This window comes from Leucopleurus acutus (genome assembly GCF_964270905.1).
Source record: "Leucopleurus acutus genome assembly, chromosome: 8".
Taxonomy (NCBI): domain Eukaryota; kingdom Metazoa; phylum Chordata; class Mammalia; order Artiodactyla; family Delphinidae; genus Leucopleurus; species Leucopleurus acutus.
In genome coordinates, this window is record NC_139151.1 from 63,755,392 (window position 1) to 63,775,164 (window position 19,773).

Genomic DNA, 19,773 nt, shown 5'->3' on the forward strand with positions numbered 1-19,773 from the left:
GGCAGGTTTTTAGTGTTGGTAAACATCTGTCTATTAGTGCTAAAATCTAGCTATATCTACACTGTAAAATTAAGTTAATTAGATGTTGGCTAATACATTTCACCTGTAAGACAGTATAGACTACAAGAATATAAACTGATAGGATGTTGTTTAAAAGAAATTATTGTAAAGGTTTCAAAATATAACACTTGCCATTTTTGTCTTTTATCATTTACTATCTTAGCCAGCTAGGCTTTAAAAAAAAAATCTCATAAAAGGTATTCTGTGGATATAATAAACTATTCTACTGTACTGTTGGTATTTGATTTGGTATATACCATAAGTCTCAGCACACCAAGTGCTGGTTCTCATATTATGCAGTCCTTTTTCAGACTTCTGGTACTAACAGTTGTGGTTAGTTTTCTTAGATTTCTATGAGAATTTTTTTCTGTTTATTGCTGAATATGTATTTAAACACCAATTCCTGGAACTTCCTTGAATTTATTCAGTTGTGATTTTTAATTCACCAACAATGATCACTGTCACTGAGTTACAGTGAGTAACAGAATATTCCAGTGTTAACAAGAGCACCTTTTTATGACTTGGCAGAGGAACTGGGGAGTGATGAAGATGATATTGATGAAGATGGACAAGAATATTTGGAGATCCTGGCTAAGCAAGCAGGCGAAGATGGAGATGATGAAGACTGGGAAGAAGATGACGCTGAAGAAACTGCCCTGGAAGGCTATTCCACGATCATTGATGATGAAGATAACCCTGTTGATGAGTATCAGATATTTAAAGCTATATTTCAAAGTAAGTTAACTTGTTATATGTAATTCAGATAGCTCCGTATGATCCATTTTCCTGAATCAATTTGTTCTTATTTATGTCTGCCCCTTAAAGAAGGGGTTTTGGGTATATCAAACCCAAACTAAAATGTGATTTAGGATTGTTAGGCAGAGTAACCAAAGTTACTTCTACTGTTGCCTTAGAGATTCAGTGTATTTTCCTCATCCTTTTATTTTGCTTTTATTTAGATTGTCATTTTGAAATATGCACGTCATAGGAAAATTGTATAGTTCAAAAAGTTTATACAACAAGTTTGTTTTTCCTACTTCTAATTTCTAACCTCCCAGCTTTCCCCAGAAATATCTACTGTTATGTCTGTTTCTTATGTTTATGTATTTGTGTATCTTTTTTTTCCCCCTGGCTAAACCCATGCTTACCTGTCTGAGAATTTGACCATTTATATAACATTTATGGTCTTGGAATCTCTATTCTTTTCTCCTGTTTCACAGTGTGTGGCTACGGAATACTAGGTGCCAGTTTTTGTTTTTTACATCTGTGTTCTTTAACCCAACTTAAGAAATTAGAATTGGCACTATATTTGAACATCCTTTCCCTCCAGAGTTAACTACTGTGCTATTTTATCATTCCTATGCATTATGAACGTTGATGTAGAATAAATTCTCTGATAACCAAAGCATTAATCTTCCAAGCCCATGACAAAGCAATTGTGATGCAAGCTCACAGAAACACAAGGAATTGTTTCTGAGCTACATGGCAGGCTGTAAGGATTGATTGAAGTGCCAAGAACTTACTGACTGGCTTTTGTCCATGACTTTGTATTTTGTATACTTAAACACATGTTAATCCCTAAAGGATGGTTTATTATAGAAGGCTCATCCACAGTAAATGCAATAAAGTAGAAGTAGAAAATCATGTTATAGAGAACATTTTTAACTAAATACTGCAGAGCACCTTTCTGTGGAAAGACAGTACATATATCTAAGAAAGTGTTTTTTTGAATAAGCAATGCAGAATAAGCAATGCAGAAAAAAATAAGTTGCTTTAACTCTTAATCTTTTAAGGGGTTTGGGCTAACTTTATTTCTAGTTTCCCTAGTTTGTTACTTATTATATAACAATTGGATTAGGCTCTAAATCCTTATTTACTAGAGATAAGAATTATGACTATGATTAGATTTTTGAGGCATCATGCTAAACCAGAATTTTTTCCCCCTGTATCTTTTTTTCACAAGTAATTTAAAATACCTTAGATTATTATTGGGAGAATATAAACTAGATCAGAATTTCAGTATTGGAGGTGGAGTAGAGGGAATAGAACAGAAAAGAACTACCAGGACTCTCTTATTGCCCTTTTTCCCCTTGTTTTCTTTTTGATAGCTATACAAAATCGTAATCCCGTGTGGTATCAGGCTCTGACTCATGGTCTTAATGAAGAACAAAGAAAACAGTTACAGGATATAGCAACTCTAGCTGATCAAAGAAGAGCAGCCCATGGTATGTTAATTGACCTCAACCCCTCTTTTTTTTTTTAATATTTATTTTTTAATTTGGCTGCACCAGGTCTTAATTGCGGCATCAGGATCTTTAGTTGCAGCATGCAAACTCTTGGGATCTAGTTCCCTGACCAGGGATCGAACCTGAGCCCCCTGCATTGGGAGCGCAGAGTCTTAGCCACTGGACCACCAGGGAAGTCCCAACCTCAACCCCTCTTTAATGCAATTAATGACTTTGATACAGCTTTAAAATTTAAATTAAGTGATTTAAAATTACATAAAAGCTACAGTTGTTGGAGGTGATAAGAAATTCATTCCAATCTGTAGAAATGAAAAAAGGAATTTTGGTTTTGGCCGTAATTTACTGATTTTAAGTATAGTTGAAGACTACTTTCAGTGTGCAGTAGCTTTGATAAGGTCGCTAAATCTCATGGGGCTGGTTTGATAGTAGAAAATTCCATTAAAATTGTGAATTTTAAAGTTATGAAAACTGCAATTTTTTTTTGAAAACTGCAATTTTTAAAAACTGTATTAAAGGCATATCATTTCTTTTCATCGTTAAACATTTCAGTATGCCTTTCAATACAGGATGTTTCAGATAATACACAGCCTAGTAGTTTTCTAGAGGTCTTAATACTGCGTCAGACTAGTTTTATATTCAAAGAGGTTCCTCCTTAAAAAAAGGCACAGCTTTCTAAAGTATTTAATTTGAATTTGCCTGCATTAGATTCATTAGCTGTAATTACCTTTGGAGATTGGATCCTTCTGATTTAGTATTTGACTCAAAATAGAGTAAAGATTTTTCTTTTTAAACAATGCAAAGTGAAAGTTGGCTAAGAAGTCTGTAGCATAGAGAAGAGTTCGTCTTCTCTACATAATATACTCTTTCTTCTATACATTTGGAGGGAAAACAGAGGCCAAAGTTTGGAACTTCCTGGCTAGTACTGGTGGTTAAGCTATTGTTAATGTCTGTCAATTCCTTCTTTTCTCCAAAGCAGTAAGGTGATCGAATGCTCTATTAAACATTCACATATTTGTTTTTCTAGAATCCAAAATGATTGAGAAGCATGGAGGATACAAATTCAGTGCTCCAGTTGTGCCAAGTTCTTTCAATTTTGGAGGCCCGGCACCAGGGATGAATTGAGTTACCACTTTCCTGCAGTGTGATTGTAGTGAAGAGCTTGTGTTCCTCCTAGTAGCGGTTCCAGAACTGGTTCATGTTATCCACTCTAAACTAATTGATGAATAGATGGACAAAAAAAAACCCAGGAGGTGGGACCTGATCATGCAACTTGGCACTGAAAATGAATCCAGAGGAATTTTGGCGGGGGAGGGAGGTAACCTGGGGGGCAGGGAGTATTTTCTTTATTTTTTGAAGAAAGTAAGATTCTGACTGAAAGTTCAAGTGACACTGTGGAAATCTGCAACAAGAGGGGATGTCATGAAGGCAGCTTTTCTTTTTCCGAGGAAAAAATAGGCATGGGCTACAGGACTATTTAAAATGTCTCATTTACAGTATAAGCTCAGAGGTAGATGTAATTTTTACACCTATGAGTATTTGTCCGATTTCTGTCTCTTCCTCACCATTGGGTATCTATTCTTTATATGTAAATAAGATAAGGTAATCGATAGCCTTATTCAATCTTCATCATTTTCATCATCAAAGATTGTTCCTATGTAGATTATTGGACATTTATTGTAGCACTACATAACTGATTAAAAAAAAATCTGTAAATGAATTAGCACTTTCATATTGAAACAAGCCTGCTAGCCTATGTATAAAATAGCAAAATGTTTGCTGTTTATAAAAAGATGGGATGTAATGGGGTGGGGGGCAGGGGTAATTTCAAGTTATTAATTTAAAAATGAATTAGCAATTTTGTACCTGGTGACTTTGTGGTGCACTCACCTCTGATAGTGACTTGAATTCGGTATGTTAAAAGGGGTTAGTGATATTTCATTGCTGCTAAAAATGGCAACTCCCTCTGTGTCCTGTTTTTTCTTAAAGCTCTCAGTGTACAAGTGGATATTTGGATACAAGACCTTACTGTAACAAATAGGAAAGATGATATTTGAAGCATGTAAATTGGATATAAAGTTCTACTCTTAAAGAGTTGATAAAAGAGTATGGCTAAACATCTATATATGCAGTCTATTAAAAGAACTTAATTCGGCTTTTATGTCTTCATTTGATTGCAGTTTTTTCCTAATTATAAATTTTTTCCTCATTGATCTGTTTTTATGCTATACCTAGAAAGAACACAAAATGTACACTTTTAAAATTGACATTTAACACCTGCCCACCTCCCTTTTCCCATCTCCTCTCCCCCTCTTGTTGATGGTGGTATCTGGTCTTAGATAGGCTGAAGGCACAGGGTTCCCTCCAAAAACCACTATTGATACCACTGCAGAAACAGGCCAGCAACAAGACAATGTAGAGAGGTTGGCTTGCTTCCCTCTCTTCTAACTGCATGTTCAAAAATAAGCTTTTATTGATATTAAACATCTGTCAGAAGAGTCATACATTGGTTTATTTTTTATATACATTATACACACAATATTTCAAATTGAAAGCAACATCTCAATGGATTCAGGACTATTAAGTGCTGTTGTCAAAACAGACCAGAAAATTTATAACTGTAAAAATGAAACATGCACACATTATTTAAAATGCATAATGAAGAAAACCCATTGGTGTTGTGTTTTTCTTGTATGCCAGTAATTAAGCCACTACTGTTGGCACTGTTTGGTTTTCTATTTTAACACTGAAGGAGTGAAAGTATTTCCTATATTTATGAATTTACTATGAAAATCTTGGCAAAAAAAGAAAAAAAAATGTCTGTCTAAAATGTGTGGGTGAAAACTGTTAATCAAGTGTGTTCCTAATTTGTTTCCCCCCAAGTTGGACACCATCTGTAAACCCTAGGTTGCTTCAGGGGATTTCACTATTATATAAAATCAGTAAAATTAAAGTGGAGTAGTTGTATATATGCAACATTGTGTACAGAGGGGAGATACTGAATAGTATTAAACATTTTCGTCTTCCTTTACCTTTTATCCCCTACCTAATATCTAGTCTACTTTTTTAAATTTCAAACTTCACTGCTCTTTGAATTGATAATTCCAATTTTCACATTGTTATTGGAAACCATATCTAATAAAGGTTTTAGTTATTCCCATGCACAGTATGGAAATTCTCGTTTGCTGAGGTTTTGTTTCAAGAAAATGTATTGGCATGTATTTGAGAACACGTTTTATTGTCTCCTCTGTCATACAGTCCAAACTAATCTACGTTTATGGATTTTTGAAATGAAAGACCTTAAAATTAAACTATATTTAATATTAAATATTGTTCAGATGGTAGTTTCTAATACATCAAATATATACCTCGATTATTTTCAGTATTTCCTTAAATATAACATCAAATTAGAGTTTCTTATAGATTATGGATCTTGATATGTGTCAGTGTTTTTAAATAAGGTTATAGGACATTTAGATAACTTTTCGAGAGTAGTATTTATAAACTTGTAATTAGTTGCATGTAGATTTTATTTATTTAACATACAGCCTTTCCCACAGTTTCACTAACCTATAACTTATTTTTTAATTTATACAAGTTAATTCTGATTTTGTCTGGGTTTCAGTATTTTGTCTTTTTTAATGGCTGACATTAGCATAAAATCTTCACTTTTTTGTAAACTTAAGCCATCCATTTTTATAAAAGCTATTCGTTTATCAGTATTAAATAAAGGATGTTAATCTATTTCTCTGCAGGTAACAGAATGGTGATTACTAATCTACACACCTTATCAAGATAGTGGCTGCTGTGTTCACCTCTAGAAGAGACCAGAGTATAGAGCAGGGGTGGCCATACCGCAGCCCTATGGCTATGTGCTGCTATTCAGTCCCAGATGTAGTCCCTGAAGCAAGCATGAAGAAAAAGTCATTAGGAATTGTATTAATATAAACCGTGTCTTTGGGAAGATCTAGCACAATGATTTAAGGATAGTAGGCATTCCATAAGTGTTTGTAAAATGAATGACCTAAAATTACATTAAAGCATATTGGTTATAAAAATGTCAGTTCTGTTCTATATAATTTTAAATTTTGGTGAAGATTATCTGTGAATATTATCAGTATCCCTCCTGAATTCTAGGTTTTACCCTTGATGAGGTTGGCCACCCTTGCAATAATAGCACTTCACACTTTGGTGCATGTGGTTTTTACAAAGGGAAACTAGACATCCAGCTGGAAATCCAGAATTTCATTACTATGAGAGGAATATATATATATATATATATATATATATATATATATATATATTTTTTTTTTTCCTTCTTTCGGTACGCGGGCCTCTCACTGTTGTGGCCTCTCCCGTTGCGGAGCACAGGCTCCGGACGCGCAGGCCCAGCGGCCATGGCCCACGGGCCCAGCCGCTCCGAGGCATGTGGGATATTCCCGGACCGGGGCACGAACCCGTGTCCCCTACGTCAGCAGGCGGACTCTCAACCCTTGCTCCACCAGGAAAGCCCGAGAGGAATATATTTTAAGTAACTTTTTGAGACGTAATTCCCCTTCGAGGTTTTTTAAAAGCACAGATGAGGACTTCCCTGGTGGCGCAGTGGTTGAGAGTCCGCCTGCCGACGCAGGGGACACGGGTTCGTGCCCCGGTCCGGGAATATCCCACATGCCTCGGAGCGGCTGGGCCCGTGGGCCATGGCCGCTGGGCCTGCGTGTCCGGAGCCTGTGCTCCGCAACGGGAGAGGCCACAACAGTGAGAGGCCTGCGTACCGCAAAAAAAAAAAAAAAATAAGAAAATAATAAATAAAAGCACAGGTGATAATTCCTTTATGTATTTATAGATTCTGCTTTCATGTATAGATAGAAATTTGCCAATTACACTTGGTATTTCCTATATTTAAATGCTTCCTACCAGAGTTTTTTTAAAAAGTTTATTTTAACATCCTTTTAATAATTCAAAATGAAATAAAAAGGAATTTTCTCAACCTGAATAAAGGCATCTACCAAAACCCTAAAGCTAATGGACTTAATGATGAAAGATTAAACACTTCCCCCTAAGATCAAGAACCATGCAAGCATGCCCACTGTTGGCACTTCTTTAGCATTGTACATGAGGATTTAGCCAGGGCAATTAGACATCCAGATTGGAAAGGAGGAAGTAAAACTATGTTCACAGATGACATGATGTCACAGAAAACCCTAAAGAATCCATAAACACAAAGAGCTAATGACTTCTTCAAGGTTGCAAGATATAATATCAATATACCCAAATCAGTTGTATTTCTATACAGCAGCAATGAAATGAAAGTGAAATTAAGAAAATTCCATTTACAATAGCATCCCCAAAATTCTTAGAAATAAACAAAAGTGAAAAACTTACACTCTGAAAACTACAAAACACCTAAATAGAGACATCCCATGTTCATGAATTGAAAGACATACTATTGTGAAGATGGCAATACTTCCCAAGTTGATCTGCAGATTCAGTGTAATCCTTGTAAAAGCTACCTTTTTTGCTGGAATTGACAAACATTCTAAAATCTATGGAAATACAAGGGACTCAGAATAGTCAAAACAATCTTTAAAGCAAACATGATTGTACTAGTAAGGATACTTTTTTTTCTTTCTTTTTTGGCTGCATTTCGCGGCTTGTGGGATCTTAGTTCCCTTACCAGGGACTGAACCTGTGCCCTCTGCAGTGAAAGTGCAGAGTCCTAACCACTGGACCACCAGGGAATTCTCAAGGATAAATACCTTATACTGACCAAAGGAATAAATAAGAGAGTCCAGAAATAAACCCTTAAATTTATGGTCAATTGATTTTCAACAAGGGTCCCAAAACCAATGTAGGAAAGAATCTTTTTAAAAATGGCTCTGAGACAGCTGGGTATCTACATGTAAGAACATGAAGTTGGACCCTTAACACTATATACAAAATAATCCAAAGTGGTTTCAAGATTTAAATATAAGATCTCAAAGTCTTAGAAAAAATACAGGTGTAAATCGTGACTGAATTAGGTAATAGTTTTTGGATAGAACACCACAGGACAAGCAACAAGCACCACAGGACAGGCCCGCGTACCGCAAAAAAATAAAAAAATAAAATAAAAAACAGATGACTTGGACTTCATCAAAACTTACAACTTTGTGCTTTAAAGGACACTTTTCCAGAAAGTGAAAAGACCCCAGAGAATGGGAGAAAATATCTGTTAATCTTGAGTATATACAGAAGACTTAGAACTCAACAACACAAAAACCCCATTTAAAAACAGTAAAGAACCCAAGTAGACGTTTCCCCAAAGAAATAAATGGCCAGTATCATAGGAAAAAATGCTTAACATCACTAGTCATTAGGAAAATGCAAATCAGAATTCATGATGCGATATTTCATACATACTAGCATGTCTATAATCAAGAAGGTGCACAATTACAAGTATTGGTGAGGAAGAAGAGAAATTGAAACCCTCATAGTGTTGATACGATGTAAAATGCTTATCTGTTGTGTAAAAGTTTGGCAGTTCCTCAAAAGGTAGAAAATAGTGTCACCTAGCAATTCCACTCCCAGATGATGCATATATCTGAGAGAAATCAAACATATGTCCACACAAGAACTTGTACACAGTTGTTCATACTAGCATTACTATAGCCAAAAGGAGGAAACGACCCAAACAGCCATCAGTTGATGAATGGATAAACAAAATGTGGTATATCCAAATAATCAGATATTTGGCAATAAGGAATGAAGTACAATTACATGCTACATGTGGATCAGCCTTGAAAACAAAGTGAAAGAAGTCAGTCACAGGATTTCATATACATGAAAGATCTATAATTAGCAAATCAATAGGTTAGGGAACACTGGGCAGGGGTGGGGAGGGAGGAGGGAATGGAGAGTGAGTGCTGTTGGGCTTAGGGTTTCTGTTGGGCATGATGAAAGTGTTTTCCATTAGATAATGGTGATGGTTGAACAGCTTTCTGAATATACTAAAAACTACTTAAGTGTATGTACACTTTAAAATGATGAATTTTATGATATATGAGATTACAAACTTTTTTTTTGCTGTACGCCGGCCTCTCACTGTTGTGGCCTCTCCCGTTGCGGAGCACAGGCTCCAGACGCGCAGGCTCAGCGGCCATGGCTCCCGGGCCCAGCCGCTCCGCGGCACGTGGGATCCTCCCGGATCGGTGCACGAACCCGTGTCCCCTGCATCGGCAGGCGGACTCTCAACCACTGCACCACCAGGGAAGCCCGAATTTTATGATATATGACTATCTCAATTTTCAGTTTTCTTAAGCCTCAAATTTGTTTAAAGTTCTCTAAAAAGTAACATAAAATGTTTATTAAATACAAATTAAGACCTAGCTATCCCCTTATTATAGGGAAAGTATTCTTCCCCCCAATACTTTGTTTTGCTACCAGCTGCTCATTTTGTTTTTTAAATCCCATCACCCTATCAAATAGCCCTAGCTGGTGCGAGTTTGGGTGGGTAGCAGGAGGAATCTTCAGGAGCTTTAGATTGATAACATTTTGTAAATTGAGTTTACTCTCCTCTTAGTTTCCCACTAAAATAAACCTAACACACATTAACCACAACTAGTAACCTTGGAGCTCACTTACTGGGTGATATTTTCAAAGATGTAATGAATGAATGGGGTTAACACGTGGTCCAGGGGTAGAGTTGGTAAAATGAAAAATTGCACACACTGAAGTCACTATAGATAGCTTGAAATGAGGAGAATCATGCAATTAGCCACTAACAAAACATTACCAGTTGTATTATACCTATGTCTATGTCAGCATATATACTGAGAACTATATATCTGAGATTGGAAAGGAACATTTTAAGTAACTTCCTCATACACTTCCAAAAGTATGTTCTAATTAAGCTCTGATTAATGCTTTCGGTGTGGAAGCTGATTAACTGAATGAGTTTATTCTACAGACCAAGGACTCTTAATTCTGGGTCCAGGAGTCCTATGAAACTGGTCTTTAGTATATTTTTCATAGCTTTCATCTGAATCTCAAAGGAGTTGTCAAAGTGCTTAAGAACCACTGCTGTTGACCATTAAAGTGAGGACTGGAGAGAGATGGGCTAACATTTATTAAGCACTTGAAAAGTATCTCTGATAAGCACTGTGCTACATTTATCTACATTCTCACATATCCTCCCAGTCACACTGTGAAATAAGTGTTTCTACTTTACAAATGGGGCTACAGTTTGTAAGACAAGTGACACATCTAACAGCCACAACTTCCAATGGAGAGAGTTGGTTTTAAATTCTTTAGTGTTTTCAGAAAAGAAAAAACAGAAGAGAAATAAGTTTTTTAAAAAAAGAAAAATTCTTCAGTGTTTAAACAAAAGCTACAAATTCATAATAAAAATTTATTATAAACCTATATGAAAATAATTTGATAACTCAAAATCACCTTCTCCTAGACATAATTACTTTTAAGAGTTGAATGCATTATTTCTACGTTTTTTTCGTTTTTTTTTCTCGGGCGCATCGTGCGGCTTGTGGGATGTTAGTTCCCCAACCAGTGATTGAACCCGAGCCCTTGGCAACGAAAGCACGGAGTCCTAACCACTGGACTGCCAGGAAATTCTCTTCGTATCTTTTTTCTATACATATAATACTTTTTTGTTGTTTGTTTTTGTTTTTTTGCGGTACGCGGGCCTCTCACTGCTGTGGCCTCTCCCGTTGCGGAGCACAGGCTCCGGATGCGCAGGCTCAGCGGCCATGGCTCACGGGCCCAGCCGCTCCGCGGCATGTGGGATCCTCCCGGACCGGGGCACGAACCTGTGTCCCCTGCGCCGGCAGGCGGACTCCCAACCACTGCACCACCAGGGAAGCCCTATACATATAATACTTTAATGGTTATATCATTGTACAAATATACCAAAATCAACCAATTCTCCAGGAAGTTTTTAGTTACTGAAAGAAATGTTTTTAAAACCTTGATGGCAACAGTTTTTGAAGGGGGCTAGAAATAAGTTAGCCTATTTAGAAAACTGGGGAAAAGGTCCAGCTTTGTGTAAGAGCATGGACTAGTACTGATTGGCAGTGAAATGTTTTCATGCCATTAATTTGTTAACATGTAATAAGATATGAGGGATAGGAAGTGATTTAGGGAAAATGTGAAGATTCTGGATGGCCCTGAATAGTATGTACATTTGAACTCTGTTCTATATATAGTCAGTGGTAAGTACTGTAACACAAAGTTCCACTACCTATGACAAAATCATTATTAAGGTTTCGCCCTGAATCAGATTAGAATTATAGTATCCTATCCACCACCACCATTCAATGTTTACAACCACTCAGTAGGTCCTGGGGATAAAAAGATGTCCTGTAACTGCAAACTACGATTACAGGGTGATTTTTAACTTCCTTTTCAGATTCTGTATTACCGTGTTTTAACAGACTAGAGATTCAGGACTTAATAAATGACTACATTGCATAAAAGTATTTTGATTCTTTTAATAATATTTCTGACTATAAAATACAGATAAAACATCTAGAAGGTACAGAAACTATAAATTAAAACACCTCGTTTGTCATCTGAACTCTCTGTGAAAAAGGGAAATCTATCCATTGGGTACAAGACTTGAATGAGCCAATTCCTCCAGTTTCAAGCAACCTAATCCAATTTTATGTGCCACATCTTTTATTCTTATAAGGGCATAAAATATAAAAACTACTTTAAACTTCTAAAGACTATGTATTCAAACGACACTCAACGTCCTATTTTCCTTCCAATGGCATTTGGGCACCAATTACGCAGCTATACCTTGGTTAGGGTCTGCAGCCTGCCCCTCACTCCCTACCTAAATGAAGGTCTCGTTAAAAATCTCAAACTGGACTCGAATGTAAATCAAACCACTTTAATTATCCTCACTTAGGCCATTCCATAATCACCTGAAATGCAAAGACACTAGATCAAACATCATCCAGCTCTGTCCAGCTTTTGTAAGCAGGACACAAATCTCCAGTTACAACGGGACCATCCTTCTCAATCTCTTAGTAACTCAAATCTACATTAGGAACACCAGATTTAACAAATCTGGAGTCTACACACTTTACCTCATCTTTATTCAGCCTGGTTGCCAAAGCATATGAATACATACTGAATACTCCTGAAATGACTAGTATTTCCAATGGCTCAGAAAAATTCTGGGTTGAGAGCTACAAGAAACACTACCCAAACTTCACAACTAATTTGTATCCATTCTTAATACTGGGGAGACCGAGTCAATGATTTCCTCAGCCTTTTGACTTTCCTTTAATTTGCGACACACACAAACGGGAAAGTAAAAAAGTTAGCGACACCATTGCAGACGACTTCAAAATTTGAACCTAAGGAACATGAAAGCGCAAAAGCAACCGCAGTGTCTCCCAGCAGAGTCCAAGACCACCACCCCGCTGTCGAGCTACGCCGGAGCTTCAGCTGAGGCAGGAGGCTCATCCTCCTACCAATGATGATGCCCCAGCGACTGGAAAAGCAAAGGGAGACTTGGCAGCCAGTGACAGGCATACAGCAGCTCGCGGAAAAGCAGAGCCTCCGCCCAAGACCAAAGGCCTCAGCTGGCACCGAGAGCCCCCAGGGAGCGGTGAGGCGTCCCATCCTGTCCTACCCCACTCTACCACTTCCCTCCCAACGAGACGACACTCGGCAATTGCTAGGCAAAGCCCACCCGGTCTCCAGAACGCGCTCCAGCAAGCCCACCGGGAGCGCCAAGGCCACCTCCTAGCCCCTGTGGGGAAAATGGCGCCTGTGAACCCTTCTCCCTCCCGGCTAGTCACAAGGACCAGCCTCCCTCCCTCGCTACAAAATGGCGCCTCCTGCTGGGGCCACAGACTCTGCATAATTCACTTGTCAGCGAGGCGGTGTCGCGCTGGGACGAGCGGTTCTGCCAACCAGTCAGAAGCAGAAAACTTTGTTCCGCACTTTGGGTAAGCCACTCAGGCGCTGGCTGTAAGGCCAGGCGAGGCTGACGTCAGGAAAAGGGGCGTGGATAAGGCGGTCTCCTTTCGCGTCGCCTAAATTTGAGCCAATGGCAAGCAGGAAGCGTCCAGTGAGTGACGTAATGAAAGCCCAATGGAGGCTGGGGGCGGGCTTCAGACCCACTATGCTGGTTGCGGGGCTGAGGGGCCGGGCGGCTGTTTCCTGTCCTGGTGCATGGTGGTCGGACGAAGGAATTGTTGGAAAATTTTCTCGGAGGTTCGTATATAAATGTGTTTTTACCCAGTGTGCATTATTCTCCGCCCGGCCGCCGCCCTCAGCGTGGCGGCGCGGGCCCGGTAGGGCCCGGGCTCGGACTCTGGCTCCTCAGCCTCCGCCGCAGGCCTTGCGGATCCTACGGCCGGCCGCGGTAGAGACGCCTGGGCAGAAGCGGAGTTTATTAATAACCCGCGGCCGCCACTCGGGCGGCGGAGCTTTTCTCACTGAGGACGCACCCCCCCCCCGCCCTTGTCTCTGCGCACTGCGCCCCGCCTGTTCCCCTCAGGGGACTGCCGAGGGGAGGGAGTGAAGGAGGGGAGGGTGGAGCCCTTGGGAGCCCGGCGGCGCTTCTCGGCTTGACCTCCGCGCGGAGCGAGTCCCCTGGCGCCGCCGAGGCGAAGCTCCTCCAGCTGAGACGCTGGACCCCGGTCGGCACCAGGCCCTAGCTGGGGCGCCGGCGGCAGAACTGGCTGAGGGCCCGGTCGGCATCCCGCCTGTAGATCGCACCCAGAATTTCCTCCCACTCTGATCGTGCACAGATTTCTTGTTTCCCTCACTTAAAAAAAAAAAAAAATGTTTATGGTCATTGAGGCCTAACAGCGAATATTAGAAATTGTCATTTTTATCATTCTCCTTTTTTCTCGGTTTTGGCCAAAGAGTATACGAATGCTTTGGTTGCTTTGTAACATTTTATTGTGGAACGTAAATCAATTTTTCTTCTCTCCCCTTTTGCTTTTTTTAACATTTAAGTTTACGCATTAAGGAAGTTAAGTAAAGAGTAGATAAGAATACAATTGCTAAACTGATTATTTGTTTAAGATCAGTTTAAGCCTTTGGAAGTGTCTAATCAGCTGGTATAACCTAGTGGGGATGTGAAAAATTGTAGGTTCGAAGTTGTGGTCGGCTTTGTCCCGAACCTTACTAGAAGATACTTGTGTTTTGCTGTAGTTGACAAAAATCTGTGCAGTATTTAATATATTCTCTTGCTAAGTGCTTAGTTTCAGTTCATTGTTAAGTGTTTAGTAAGAGAATAGGTAGTGAGATCATACAAAAGCTCAGGTAAGACAGGTAACTAATTTATCCAGGTGTATTTTGATTACTTTGGAAATTATTTAGTGTACAAATACTTGAGTGCCTATTTTTTCCATAGCTGTCTTTTATTTTTTAAAAATAATGGCTTTATTGATATAATTTATATACCTTTACAATTCACCCATTTAAAGTATTATAATAATTAGGTAGGTTTAATGTATTCACAGAGTTGTGCCACTATCACCAAAATTTTAAAACATGTTCATCACCCCCCAAGAAACTCTGTACCCACTTAAGTTACTCCCCGTTTCCCCATAACACTCCTTCTTCCCCAACCACTAATCTACAGATTTGTCTATTACCAACATTTCATAAAAATGGAATCACACAGTATGTGGACTTCTGTGACTGGCTTCTTTCATTTAGCATGATATTTGCAAGGTTCATGCATGTTATAGCATATATGAGTAGTTCATTTCTTTTTATTGCCAAATATTTCGCTGTATGGACGTAACACCTTTTATTTATCCATTCATCTGTTGATGGACAGTTAGGTTGCTTCCACTTTTTTGTCTATGATGCATAATGCTGCCATGAACAGTTACGGAACAAGTTTTTGTGTGGACATTTGTTTTTATTTCTCTTGTGTGTATATATATACCTAGGAGTAGAATTTCTTGGTCATTTGGTCATACGGTAACTCTGTGTTCAATCTTTTGAGGAACTGGCAAACTTTTCCAAAGTGGGTGTACCATTTTACATTCCTACCAGCAGTGTATGAGAGCTCCCATTCTCCATATCCTTGCCAGCACTTGTTGTTATCAGTCTTTTTGATGGTAGCCATCCTAGTGGGTGTGAAGTGGTATCTCTTGTGATTTTGATTTGCATTTTCCAATGGCTAATTGTGCTGAGCATTTTTTCATGTGCTTATTGGCCATTTGTATATTTTCTTTTTGGAAATGTGTATTTGGGTCTTTCCCCCATTTTAAAATTGGATTGTTTATCTGTTATTGAGTTCTAAGAGTTTCTTATATAAAGGTCCTTTATCAGATATATGATTTGCAAAATGTCCATTGCCCTTTGCTGCAGGTTGAGATATTGCTGTGAAGTAAGGATTCATCATATTCTTCATGGAAGGATGACCTAGCTGTTTTGGGGAATTGTGCCTCTACTATTACTTTAGCTGTTATTAAATATTTATAATGTAGGTACAGTTTATGATCATGGGAGGAGAACTTTCTGAGTCCTGATGTTCTCATCATTACTTAACTTTGAAGTTTTTATCTAGTTTTTGTTTTTGGTTTTTAATCTGAGGTTTTACCCAGTTCTGAGTCTTTTTGCTCCTGGCTTTATTTCAGGACATAGTGATTTTTTTTTTTTTTTTTTTTTTTTTTTTTGGCGGTATGCGGGCCTCTCACTGTTGTGGCCTCTCCCATTGCGGAGCACAGGCTCCGGACGCGCAGGCTCAGCGGCCATGGCTCACGGGCCTAGCCGCTCTGCGGCATGTGGTATCTTCCCAGACCGGGGCACAAACCCGTGTCCCTTGCACTGGCAGGCGGACTCTCAACCACTGCGCCACCAGGGAAGCCCAGGACGTAGTGATTTTTTAAAGAGTTGGGTTGCTTGAGTCATTGCTCTTTGCTTAATTTGCATTTTAAGGGATGGCTTTTGTGAGACAGTGTTTTTTGGTTTTTAATTTATTTATTTTTGGCTGCATTGGGTCTTTGTTGCTTCGCGCGGGCTTTCTCTAGTTGTAGCAAGTGGGGGCTACTCTTCATTGTGGTGCGTGGGCTTCTTAGTTTGGTGGCTTCTCTTGTTGCAGAGCATAGGCTCTAGGCGCGTGGGCTTCAGTAGTTGTGGTTCTTGGGCTCTAGAGTGAAGGCTCAGTAGTTGCAGCGCACGGCCTTAGTTGCTCCGCAGCATGTGGGATCTTCCCAGACCAGGGCTTGAACCCGTGTCCCCTGCATTGGCAGGCGGACTCCCAACCCTGCGCCACCAGGGAAGTCCCTGAGGCAGTGTTTTAAACTTTACCATACTGTCAAAATCAAAGTGATTTTGTTTCAAAGATGGATTTAGACTGGACAGTGACAAAGGCTGTTCCCTGTGTCTGGACTGCCTTCTCTACTCTTCCTACCCCTAGGAAATGTTTACTTATCTTTCTTATGCCCATATTCACATGTAATCATCTTTGCATACCTGAGGCAGAGTTAGGTGCTCCTTACTTTATTAATGCTTCTGTTTATAGTAACTTTTTTTTTAAGTAACTAGTTTTAAAACCATGAAAATAATACATGGTAAATTTCTTTTTAACTTATGGAATGTATACGGTAGAAATTAAAAGGCCCATCCCCAGTCCACCCTCATCTCCTAGTCCCATTTCTGGGAGGTAATGCTGTAAAAAATTATGTGTGTGGATAGCAAGAGTTAAAGAAGAAAACCAGGAAACGAAAAGATTTGATTTATTAAGCTAGTGGGAATTAATCTTATTAACAAATTTTTCTTACAGTATTGTATGCAATGAAAATTCTACTGTTGTACAAGACAAAATAAGATAGTTGGCAGTGTTATTGGAATGGAAGGATGAGAGACTGGAGTAAAGAAGTTATTGCAGTAGTTATTAACATGTGAGGAGTTGGAAAAGAAAGGTTTTGAAGGATAAAAATCATGGAGTTGAAGGGAATGCCCTGGTGGTCCAGTGGGTAAGACTCCACACTCTCATTGCTGAGGATCTGGGTTCAGTCCCTGGTCCGGGAACTAAGATCCCACAAGCTGGGCAGTGTGGCCAAAAAAAATTAAAAAGATGAAATGCTCTCTGTCATACCAAGTTCCCATATATATGGTTCCATTTAAAAAAAAAATCATGGAGTTGACAATTGCCCTGTTGTGAATTTAAGAATGAGGGTGGGCTTCTCTGGTGGCGCAGTGGTTGAGCGTCCGCCTGCTGTTGCAGGGGACACGGGTTCGTGCCCTGGTCCGGGAAGATCCCACATGCCACGGAGAGGGTAGGCCTGTGAGCAATGGCCGCAGGCCTGCGTGTCTGGAGCCTGTGCTCCGCAACGGGAGAGGCCACAACAGTGAGAGGCCCGCGTACTGCAAAAAAAAGAATGAGGGTTTAGTCAAGGATGACTTTTGATCATTTTAATCTGTTGTCTGGGTTTGGTGGAAATAGCCAAGTCCATATGGCAAATTGATTAGAGTGGAAAGATGAATTGGCAAACCTTAATGGTGTATATGGAATGTGTTGTGTTTAATTCAGACAGAAAACAAGATGTATTTTGATATAAAATGAATGACAGGGACTTCCCTGGTGGTACAGTGGTTAGGAATCCGCCTGCCAATGCAGGGGACATGGGTTCGAGCCCTGGTCTGGGAAAATCCCACATGCCGCGGAGCAACTAGGCCCATGTGCCAAAACTGCTGAGCTTATGCTCTAGAGCCTGTGAGCCACAACTGCTGAGCCCATGTGCCACAACTACTGAGGCTTGCACACCTAGAGCCCATGCTCCGCAACAAGAGAAGCCACCGCAATGAGAAGTATGCACACTGCGGTGAAGAGTAGCCCCCGCTCGCCCCAACTAGAGAAAGCCTGCGTGCAGCAAAGAAGACCCAACAAAGCTAAAAATAAATAAATAAATAAAAATTAAAAAAAAAAATAATGACGTGGTACATTACTAGGCGACCTCCCCACCTACCTATTGGTTAGTGTCTTCCCTTTCCTCTGGCATTTGTCCTTTCAAACAGAAGTGCTGAGAGGAAAAAGAATCACTGGCAGACTTTTGGATGTGGCAGTTTGATTTGAGACCTAGGAATGTATGTAAATGTTTTTAGTTGATGGATTATAGATCTGTGTTTTTAAATGAGGAGTGCATGTTAGATTCAACTGGGGAGCTTTTTGTAAGTGGACATGCTTATTGTTGAGAAGATAATATTTAAGGAAAATATACTAGGAGATAAATGTCTGTTATTAAAAGTCAGTTATTCAGGGAATTCCCTGGTGGTGAAGTGGCTAGGACTCTGAGCTTCTACTGCAGGGGGCATGGGTTCGATCCCTGGTCAGGGAGCTAAGATCCCACATGTGGCAGCATGGCCAAAAATAAATAAATAAAATTTTTTTAAAAAGTCAATTACTTAAAATCACCTTTATTTTATCTTATTTTAAACATAAATTTATTTGTTTATTTTTGGCTGTGTTGGGTCTTTGTTGTTGCGTGCCGGCTTTCTCTAGTTGTGCTGAGCCGGGGCTACTCTTCGTTGTGGTACGTGGGTTTCTCATTGTGGTAGCTTCTCTTGTTTCAGAGCATGGGCTCTAGGCATGCGCCCTTCTGCAGTTGTGGCACGAGGGCTCAGTAGTTGTGGCACGTGGGCTTAGTTGTGGCACGTGGGCTTAGTTGCTCCGCGGCATGTGGGATCTTCCCGGACCAGGGCTCGAACCCGTGTCCCCTGCATTGGCAGGCAGATTCCTAACCACTGTGCCACCAGGGAAGTCCCTAAAATCACCTTTAGAAATTATTTTTTGTCTTCCTTTTTAGGGGAAGAAGACTTTCAGAAGGAAAAGGAGATTTTTTTTTTTTACCTTTTTCAAATTGAAGTATAGTTGATTTACATTATTATTCTTTTAAGGTGTACAACATAGTGATTCATTATTTTTATGGATTGAAATTTTTTTTTTAGTTCTTATTCTTTTATGGAGAAACCTTGAAAACATTATGTATAAGTGAAAGAAGGCAGTCACAAAAGACCACATACTATGATTCCATTTACATGAAGTGTCCAGAATAAGCAAATCTATAGAAATAGAAAGTAGATAAGTGGTTGCCTAGGGCTTTGGAAAGGGGGAGGTAGGGTTTTCTTTTGAAGGGTGATAAAAATATTGTGAATTCAGGTTGTGGTGATGTTTGTACAACTCTGAATATACTAAAGTCATTGAATTGTACACCTTAAATGGGTACATTTTATGATATGTGAATTACATCTCAGTAAAGATATTTTCAAAAAGGAAAAGCATGAACAAGAGGAAAATTCCTCTTGAATAACACATCTCTGAAACTTTCTTTTTTGTCTTCTTTCTCCTCTGGCAATACCCTTTTACAGTAGTAGGAGAAAATAGTGAATAAGACAAGAGATAGAGCTGTACAGTCTCTTCTCATTTAGCTTTAAACTACTGATAAGCATTAATAGCAAACATATATATAATACCATGTGCTGTTACAAGTGC

General features: G+C 39.4%; 2 protein-coding genes across 4 annotated transcripts in view; both read left to right on the top strand.

The window, feature by feature from the left end:
* Positions 1-6,217, top strand: part of IPO7 (importin 7) — a 48,052-nt gene extending 41,835 nt beyond the window's left edge. The window contains exons 23-25 of the mRNA XM_082844590.1: positions 589-795; positions 2,169-2,285; positions 3,331-6,217. Of these exons, the coding sequence (XP_082700716.1) occupies positions 589-795; positions 2,169-2,285; positions 3,331-3,428 (422 nt within the window). The 3' untranslated portion in view covers positions 3,429-6,217. The remainder of the gene's footprint in view (positions 1-588; positions 796-2,168; positions 2,286-3,330) is intronic.
* Positions 6,218-13,442: 7,225 nt separating this feature from the next.
* ZNF143 (zinc finger protein 143) overlaps positions 13,443-19,773 on the top strand; it is a 54,000-nt gene continuing 47,669 nt past the window's right edge. Inside the window, exon 1 of one of the 3 annotated variants that reach the window (XM_082844419.1) lies at positions 13,443-13,526. In XM_082844419.1, the coding sequence (XP_082700545.1) occupies positions 13,485-13,526 (42 nt within the window). In that variant the 5' untranslated portion in view covers positions 13,443-13,484. The remainder of the gene's footprint in view (positions 13,527-19,773) is intronic. The other 2 variants (XM_082844420.1, XM_082844421.1) reach the window with 2 other exon arrangements.